Source organism: Suncus etruscus, chromosome 6 (assembly GCF_024139225.1).
Source record: "Suncus etruscus isolate mSunEtr1 chromosome 6, mSunEtr1.pri.cur, whole genome shotgun sequence".
Lineage (NCBI taxonomy): Eukaryota > Metazoa > Chordata > Mammalia > Eulipotyphla > Soricidae > Suncus > Suncus etruscus.
The window spans coordinates 37,255,760-37,265,942 of NC_064853.1; the positions used below are offsets into that span (position 1 = coordinate 37,255,760).

Below are 10,183 nucleotides of genomic sequence, written 5' to 3' on the forward strand. Positions count from 1 at the left end.
GTGGTTCGAATCACAGCATCCCATATGGTCCCATGAGCCTGCCAGGAGCGATTTCTGAGCATAGAGCCAGGAATAACCCCTCAGCGCTGCCGGGTGTGACCCAAAAAAAACAAAAAAAAAACAAAACAAAATAAAACAAAAATCAGTCCTCATAGTGATAAGTGATCAAATATTAATTCAAAATAAGCCAATTTTCCTATTCGTGGATCCAAATAAATAGGCAATGAAATTGTTGTTATTGGGGCTGGAGAGATAGCATGGAGGTAAAGCGTTTGCCTTTCATGCAAGAGGTCATCGGCTCGAATCCCAGCGTCCCATATGGTCCCCTGTGCCTGCCAGGAGCAATTTCTGAGCATGGAGCCAGGAGTAACCCCTGAGCACTGCCGGGTATGACCCAAAAAAAACCACAAAAAAAAAAAAAAGAAATTGTTGTTATTACATATTTCTTGCTATTTTTTAAGTAAGTTAAGATCCTTTAGATGGACACTGTTTATCAGGGGTCTCAAACTCAATTTACCTGGGACCGCAGGAGGCAAAGTCGGGGTGATCCTTGAGTGCAAAGTCAGTAGTAAGACTTGAACATTGTGGGTGTGACCCAAACAACTAAAACAAAACAAAACAAAACAAAAAATAAGATTCCTCTAGGGCAGGACCACAAAATGTTGTACGGAGGGCTGTACAGTGTTTATATTTGCCAGAAAACCCTCCTTATCTCTTCCCTATAATTTACCTATATACTTAACAAGGAGAAAACTCTTAAGAGGGATTTTAAGTGCCTCTGTCAGCCTCCACTTGGATCAAACCCTTGCTCCTCTCTATCACAGGAAACTATGACTTCCAGGCAATCTTGCTAATTTCTGAGTAAATTCTATCATTGGGAGTTGCTGATAAGAGTTATTTAGCTAATGCTGTCTCTTACTTGTTCTGAGTTTCCAGATATTACCAATATACTTTTCATGCTTTTGGATTTTTGAAGACACCAGAAACTTCTATGGTCGTTAGGGCACAGTATCTTTAAGTCTTGCTAAACTATAGGTTGCCTCACTAATCTGTTTACTTGCTCGGCTCTTATATCACCCAAACAATTCATTCCATATATTAAAGTCCCTCTGCTTGTATGACTTAGAAACACTCTAGGTTCCCCGACTGATCCCATAAAATTAGTAGATTTTCTAAGAATTAAACAACTCTTCAGACAATCTGTAAATGGTGTCTTCTAATAAAAACTAAATATTTATAGATGATAAAGTTAATTCATTCATTCAGACATTTACTGGAAATCTGATCTATGCCAAGTTCTGTTTCATGTTTTGAATATACTACAGTGGACAAAACAGGCGCAAAACCCTGCCTTTGAGACACTTACATTCTAGTGGGCATATTCACTGTGGCAAATTACAATTTAAAAAGTCACCGAGATAGGAGTATTTCTTTTATCAATAGAGGAATTGGGCAAAAGAGACTTAACTTTAAGTTGTTCTACTCTAAATAGACTTGGTTCCTATCTTTTCAATGTGGTATGCTGAAATATCAGAGGCCAAAACAGAACTTCTTCAAAGTTAGTATCTACTTAAACTGGTCACTTGCTCAAACAGAAGTACAACTACGATAAGGATTTAAGCAGACACAATAACAAAAGTTAGGCATTGAATGCTTAAAAAGTAAAATGTGTGCAAAATGTAGATTTTTGGTTGGCATCTTTTTCATGGGCCTATCTTTGGAAGAACTGAGTTTGAATCAATTTGATAGAACAACTTAGGGGACCAGAAGGAGCTCTATAATCTAAGAGTGGGTTTTGCATGTGGGAGACCCAGGTTTAATCCCTGGCACAACTTGGTACCCTAAGTACTGCTAGGTGTGACCACCACGCATAGAGCTAAGGGTAGCCTCTGAGCACTACCATATGTGACCCCGAAATAAATAAGTCACTCTGTCCCTTCTTCATGCCTCAAATAGATTTGATCAACATATCACATAGAGTCAACTACAAAGTACATAATGAGTAAAGAGTCACCAATTCATCATACTATTATTTGTGTTTTTTTTGTTTTTTTTTTTTTTGTTTTTGGTCTTTTGGGCCACACCCGGTGATGCTCAGGGGTTACTCCTGGCATGGGGGACCATGTGGGATGCCAGGGGATCAATCCGAAGTTCGTCCTAGGCTAGCGCCAACAAGGCAGATGCCTTACTGCTCAGCACCACCACTCTGGCCCCTCATCACAAACTATTTTCAAGACAGAATTTTCAGGCAAAAGAATAGAAACAGACAATGAGTCATGTGGTGAGCAGTTACATAGACAACTGTGCCCAAGAAAGCTGCCACCTACATACCATAATGACATCAGATGAGGAATACAGAGAGAAGGTAGTTTTCTGATATATTTGAGAGCACCGAATCCTAACCACTAGACCACCAGGGAGTGTTTTCTGATATATTTGAAAGCAATAGATTTGCTGAGAAGTATACTGAAAGATGAGAGTATAGTTATCTGTTTACACAGACTAAGCATTAAGCACCCAAGAGCACACATCAACTTATTCAGTATGCTAAGAGTTCTTGAGGAAAAGGGGGCCAGAGAGATAGCATAGAGGTAGGGCATTTGCCTTGCATGCAGAAGGACAGTAGTTCGAATCCCAGCATCCCATATGGTCCCCTGAGCCTGCCAGGAGCGATTTCTAAGCATAGAGCCAGGAGTAACTCCTGAGCACTGCCAGTGTGACCCAACCCCCCCCCCAAAAGTTGAAGAGACAGTACAGCAGGTAGGATGCTTGTCTTGCACAAGGGCTGTTCCCTGGCATCATATGATCCCTAAGCCCTGCCAGGAGTACAGAGCCAGAAGCAAGCCTGAGCACCATCAGGTGTGGACCTGCCCTCCCCACTCAAAAAAAGACAAATCTTAGAATTCCATTTAAATAGCTTCCAATTCTATGAACTTCAATACATAACAGAGACACTAAAGTATATACATATAATTTCAATGCCAGCAATATTGCCAGTCAACTACAGAGTTAGGACTTTAAGCTTCTCAGCCTTCTTGGCAATAACCTTATCTCTCATCCTTTCCAAGTATTCAAAGTATACTAAAGAAACTTCTCCTTGGTTGGAGCAATAGTATAGCCTGTAGGGCCTTTGCCTTGCATGTGGCCAAACTGACCTGAGTTGATCCCATCATCCCCTATGGTCCCACTCAGCCTTCCAGGAGTGATTCCTGAAGGCAGTCAGGAGTAAATTCTGAACACTACCAAGTGTGGCCCCAAAATCAAACAAAACCAAACAAACAAACTAAGGTGGGGAAGTTATTTCTGAACGCAGAGACAGGAGACTAAACCCTCAGCATTGCAGGTTGGGATACAAAAACAAATAAGCAAAGATGGGGGGGGGGATTCCTCTCCAGCACACTCACTAGACAGCACTTCTGGCACCTTAGGACACGGTGCTTCCTCAGCCTACAATATAAAGTCCCCTAAATTTAGCCAGTCAAGTTATGCTTATCATTCAAGACACAGCCCACTTGTCTCTGAAGCCACAACTTCCTGAGTCAAAACTTGTTTGCTTTCTTCAATGATTTCATTTCTCCCTTTCCACAGTGGTATAATGATAATTACACTACATCATTCATCTGTTAGACATCTGCTTCCCCATTATACTGTAAAATATTAAGACCAAAGAACCTATCTTTCTTTTCTTTTCTATCTTCATGTGTGTGTGTGTGTGTGTGTGTGTGTGTGTGTGTGTGTGTGTGTGTGGTGGTGGTGATTGAGGGGTGGCACTCTGAGCTGTGTTCAGGGCTCAAAAGACCATTTGAGATGCAGGGACTGGATCAGATCAGCCTCATACAAGGCACTAGCCTAGGATAGCGGTTCGATCTCCGGCATCTCATATGGTTCCCCCAAGCCAGGAGTGATTTCTGAGTGCATAGCCAGGAGTAACCCCTGAGTGTCAACGGGTGTGGTACAAAAACCAAAAAAAAAAAAAAAAAAAAACGAAGAAAGGAGTTTAAATGAATATTCTTTTTTTTTTTTTTTTTTTTTTTGGTTTTTGGGCCACACCCGTTTGACGCTCAGGGTTTACTCCTGGCTATGTGCTCAGAAATCACCCCTGGCTTGGGGGGACCATATGGGACGCCGGGATCGAACCGCGGTCCGTTCCTTGGCTAGCGCTTGTAAGGCAGACACCTTACCTCTAGCGCCACCTTCCCGGCCCCAAATGAATATTCTTATACCAAGTTTACATCTTCTTCAACATCTATACTTCTTTGCCACCTGAAAGGAGGGCTTATAAGTGTCTAGATCTAATGGGTCTGGAACACCTTTTTTTTTTTCCTTTGCCCTACCCAGTGGTGCTCAGGGCGTATTCCTGGTTCTGCTCAGAAATCACTCCTGGCAAGCTTGGCCAACCTGGGTTCTATCCCTAGCTTCCTATAAGGTTCCCCAAGCTTTCCAGGTATAATTTCTGAGAGCCAGGGGTAAGATCTGAGCATTACCAGTTATGCCCCCCCCCCAAAAAATATATATATATAATATAAAAACTATATATATAACTATATATATAATAACCTAAGGAAAATCTTAGAAAATACCTTCAAAGGATGAAGTAGCTCCTCAAAGTATATATATAAAAAAAATTCATGTTTTCAATCTTAGATTATTAATTGAAAGATGCTAGGTACTATGAATTGTGAGTGATAGAATATTATTTACATAAAAGCACAACAAAAATGGATTTAAGTATAGTTTGTCTATGTAAACATTGCATTTTAAAAAGCTTCATAAGAAACTCTTACAGTTGTTATTTCCAGTAAAGGAAAATGGTGGTAAAGGAAAAGGCATCAACATTCCCCTATACACATTCCCCTTAAACTGTTTGAATTTTGAACCACCTAAAAGTGCTATCTTTCTCAAAATGTAAATTTAAGTTTAAAAATATATAATGAGTTCAAACAGAAGCAATGTTATATGATTTCAAGTGAAATTTTTCTGAAATTCAATATAGCAGAAGTAAAAAATAATTGTAAGTATCTTTGAGTTTCCTGAATCCCTGTGATGGTCCCTTTCTCAAAACTAAACTTCTTTCATTCTATTTCTTTGCCCAATAATCACTTTCAAAATGTTATGAACTTAGATAATAAATGAGAAGTATCCAAATAGTAGAGACAAGTATACAGTTTATCAAAGAGATATAGCCTTCATGGCAAATAAAGATAGTGTTAAGTCAGAAGAGTCTTGGAAGAGGTGTTAGGAGACTTTCCAGGCACAGTGAGAAAATTTAGTCTATAACACCTACAGAAATAGTAGGTATATTTACCTAAACCTGAAGCAGTATAATGCAACTGAGTTCGTTCTTACAAAGAAAGAATGAAGCAAGCAAACAAGAAAGGAAACAAACTGACTTTAACTAGCTACCATTTGGTTTACTTAGAATTTTTCAGTATTTTGTTCTCTACCACTATTTAAGTCAGCCCAAAAGGTCATGATAACTTGAGGGTTTGGGGAAACCACATCTTTGGTTCTAAAGAAGTCTGAACATTTTTTCTTTTTGGGGGGTGGGAGGGCACTCAAGGGTTACTCTTGGCTCTGTACTCAGAAATCACTTCTGGCAGGCTCAGGGGACCATAGAGATACCGGATATCGAACCTGGGTCAGCCTCATGCAAGGCCCTACCCACTGTGCTAGTGTAGTGTGCCAGTCCATATTTTTTTCTTTTTTTAAAGATAGTACCAAAGCAGCTTCCTTTCCCACATTAGAATCACTTCATTGCTTAGAGGTCCCGGAAAGTGATGAGACTTGTTATCAAGAGATAAAAGTTCAGAGTCAACAAAATTTGTATTACATGAATACATGCTTCCCTCCATTGTGTTCAAGTTACATATCTACTGATAGCATAATTCTCAAGTATAAGGTTTTAAAAAGAAGAGTCATTGAAGAGTCATTACCAAAGAATGGGGGCAGGATGTGGTACCACAGCCAGCTGTGCTCAACGATTACTCTTTGGCTCTTTGCTCAGAGAGCACTCCTGGAGGTGACTGGGGGAACCATGGGCAGGTGGCAGGAATCAAACCTGGGTTGCTGTGTAGAGTACTTTATCTCCAGCCTCAAAGATTTATTTTTGAAACATTACAAAAATATTTGCTTATAGTTCTATAGTCCAGGGCTACATCATCTGATTTAATACTAATTACTTTGCAATCATTCAATAGGTCCTGTGCACTTTTCAATTTTCTTTTAAGAAAGAGCATAAGCCATACAGATAAATAAACTCAAAGAAGGCCGGAGAGATAGCATGGAGGTAAGGCATTTGCCTTGCATGCAGAAGGTTGTTGGTTCAAATCCTGGCATCCCATATGGTTTCCCCAGCCTGCCAGGAGTGATTTCTGAGCATAGAGCCAGGAGTAACCCCTGAGCGCTGCCGGACGTGACCCAAAAAAAAAAAAAAAAAAAAAAACCTAAAATAAACTCAAAGGCCAAAGAGATTACAGTGCATATGGTACTTGCCTTGCACACAGCTGACCTGGGTTAGCTTCCTTGTCTCTCAGGCAATGTCAGGAGTAATTTCTGAGTAACCCCTGTGCTTCATCAGGTATGGCCCCCAAACAGAACAAAACTCTGATAAATAAACTCAAATCCAAATCTCATTTTAGTTAGCAGCTTTAAAATTTTCCTAGGGCCTGAGTGAAAGTGTAGTAGGAAGGATATTTCCCTTATATGCCACTGACCCAGATTCAAACCCTGGCATCCCATATGGTCCCCTGAGCACCACAGAACCAAGAATAACTCCTGAGCATCCCTGGATGTGGTAAAAAAAAAAAAAAAAAAAGTAAATTAAAAATATATAATGTTTCTCCTACTATCAGAACAGGTTTGTAATCTAGCTGAAAACTCTCTTTCTTGATTTTAATGCCCACATGATCCTTACAATTACCAAAATTAGGCAAAAGGAGGGAAAAATGAGTTAGTGACTGGAAGAGTGGAAAGGGCTATAGTTCAGAAACTGGATAAATAATAAAGACCATAGCAAATGTCTTACGCAACTGAAAAATGACTAACACATGTCATCTTTTTTTTTTTTTTTTTTTTTTTTTGGTTTTTGGGTCACACACGGCAGCTCTCAGGGGTTACTCCTGGCTCTACTACGCTCAGAAATCACTCCTGGCATGCTTGGGGGACCATAAGGGATATCTGGATTCGAACCACCATCCTTCTGCATACAAGGCAAACGCCCTACCTCCATGCTATCCTGTCATCTCATATTTAACCAATGATCAAATCACAAGTCACCAAGCCAAATAGTAAGACAAATTTCAAAGAAATTGTTTTAGAGGGCCCAGAGAGATAGCACAGTGGCGTTTGCCTTGCAAGCAGCCGATCTAGGACCAAAGGTGGTTGGTTCGAATCCCGGTGTCTCATATGGTCCCCCGTGCCTGCCAGGGGCTATTTCTGAGCAGACAGCTAGGAGAAACCCCTGAGCACCGCCGGGTGTGGCCCAAAAAAAAAGGAAAGAAATTGTTTTAGAAACCAGGATTCTACCAACACACAATTAAAGTTTACAAGTCAATAGATAGTATTTCTCACAAATTGTTAAATAATGCTTTATTACCTAATCCTCAGTAATCTTATTGATAAACAACACTGGAAAATGTTGAGAACAAACCACATCTCTTCCATATTCTCTATTTTATTAGAATACAAAAAAGAAAGAGCGAGGTATGAAAGGAGCCAGGGATATAGTTCAAGTGTTGAGTACTTGTCTAGCATGTGTGAGACCTTAATTCAATCCCTAGAATCTCATGGTACCTATTAAAAGAGACAGAGAGAAGCATAAGACATGGGGAATGTGGACTGGAGATACAGCTCAATGGGCTGAAGCACATGTTTGCACCAGAGAGGCCCAGGTGTGATCTCTGGCACTGCATGGTCTCTTGAGCACTGTCAAGAAAAACCCAGAACACAGAGCTGGGAGTAGCTTCTGGGCACTTCAGGGTATGACTAAAAAAGAAATGAGATGTGGGTATTATGAGATGTGGGTTAAAATGTCACCTAATACCCCAAATATAGCAATGCTGACTTCAGTGTGTGGCTTCACTTTAACTTAAAATTTATTGAGGGAATTTCTATAAAGCTAGAAATAGCCCCTGCCAATGCAAGTTTTCAGGAAGAAAGTCTGGGAAATTACTCTTTTTTTTTGGGGGGGGGTGGGAGTTTCCACACCCAATGATGCTATGGGGTTATTCTTGGTTCAGGAATCACTCCTGGCAGTGCTCAAGGGTTTATATGGACTGCCATGGATCAAACTTGGTTGGCTATATGAAATGCAAATGCCCTACCCCTGCTCTGGCCAGGAAAACTACATTTTTAATAGACACACCACTTATGTATAATTGAGGGCATGTGCTTTGCCTTGCACAGGTAAGGTCCCAGGTTCTATTCCCAAAACAAAAACATAAAATAATTAATTACATCACTAGGTATCCACATCAGTGCCATTCCCTTATTCTTATCCAACCAACCTTCTTTTTATAAAATTAAATATGATTATATGAAAACATCCATTATGTACTTTCTCAATACTGATAAATGCAAATGTTAGAATATTTGTTGTATACTATACATTCAGTATGCTATATGGCAAACAACCCTGGTAAACCCTCTGAATTATGAACAAAAGTAAAGCAATAGCACCCTTTCTTCTCCAACCAAAGGGAAAATAATTTTCCCAACCCCTCTCCTTATAGTCCACAAATTCAGAAAGAAAATAAAAGACACTATTTATAGAAGCATGTATCTTTAAATTTCAGAGGCAAGATTCTCCTATGAACCCAGCTTTCCTAACACATCCATGTTTAAACGTATCCAATCATGTATCTTTGAAGCCACAGAAAACAAAGACTCAAATGGCTCTGCCCATTTCTAAAGATCACATTTCACTTCCAGGGGAGTAATCGTCATGGAAGCAACCAGACTGGTGCATCCTTTGCCCTTCTTCCCTGCACTGGAGGAAGAGATCCCGCGTTACTGCCACCACCATCTGCCTCTCGGTCACCGCACTCTGCTAAATCCAGGGAGAGCCGAGCGGACGATCCCCGCAAGGCAGGGCGGTGGAGAAATCCGCACCGTGTCCCTGCAGGAGGCACTTTTCCCTCTGCACGCGCTCAGCTCAGGAAGCAGCCAGCCACCTCGGCAAGCTGTCAGGGCTCGGCTCAGGCTGCAAAAATGACAGCAGGGAGGCTGCGAGCCAAATAGCAAGCAGCAGCCGCGAACCCCACCTTGGGCAAATCACTTAAGCGATTTTCTTCTCCGTCATCTCGCAGCCCCCAACCCCCACACCTCCATCTCTCTGTCTCTCTCTGTTTCTCTCTGTCTCTGTCTCTCCCTCCCCCCCCCCATGATCGTCCTCCTGCGGGGGTGCTCTGAGCTGTCATTCCAGGGCTTGTCATTCTCACCTTGCACACCCCCACGACACTTCCACCCTCTCCCCACTCCCCGCAAATGCGCACGGTAGCCCGCACCGCCTCTCCCCACACCCAGGCGTTGCAGAGCGCCCTGAGCAGGCCAGACAGACAGAGACAGGAGAAAGAGAGAGAGAAACAGAGACAGGGAGAGACAGGAGAGACACACAGAGACAGAGAGAGAGATCTCTCCTATCCAAGGCGAGGTGGGCGGCCTACGCGTGCCCCCTCCACGCGCCCCTGCACCCCAAAAGCTGCCTCCCCTCCCTGACGGATCGCCCCCAGGAAGGTGGGCTGGGGGGCCGTGCTACCTTTGGACTGGCAATCGGCGCAAAACTTGTTCTCCTCCTCCAGCAGCAGGTTGGCCAGCACGGCCTGGTAGCGATCCACGTCCTTCACCGACTTGCCCGTCATGGCCAGGGCGCCGGCGGGGGCCGGGGGCCACGCGCCCTCCTCGCCCCCACCCACCACCCCTGCCTGCCGGCCTGAGGAGTTCTTGGGGGGGGGGGGGACGACTCTCTCCCGCACCTCACCCCGTGCTCGCTCTGGAAGCACCTCCTTAGCCGGGCCAAGCTCTCGTGTCAGCCCGAGCCCGGCGCCGCTTCTCTCTCCTCAGCCCCCAACACACACCCCAGCCCCTCGAGACAGCCCCCTGTCAGGCGCAGGGCAAGGCCCCAGTCCTGCTGGGACGGCCAAATGAGGAACCCCCCTCGCGACCACCGGCCCTCCGGAGGGACCGG

The 10,183-nt window shown here is 43.0% G+C and overlaps 1 protein-coding gene across 1 annotated transcript in view; it reads right to left on the bottom strand.

Annotated features, from left to right (window-relative positions):
- SMAP2 (small ArfGAP2) overlaps window positions 1–9,968 on the bottom strand; it is a 44,959-nt gene extending 34,991 nt beyond the window's left edge. Inside the window, exon 1 of the mRNA XM_049774852.1 lies at window positions 9,755–9,968. Within this exon, the coding sequence (XP_049630809.1) occupies window positions 9,755–9,857 (103 nt within the window). The 5' untranslated portion in view covers window positions 9,858–9,968. The remainder of the gene's footprint in view (window positions 1–9,754) is intronic.
- Window positions 9,969–10,183: the final 215 nt, after the last annotated feature.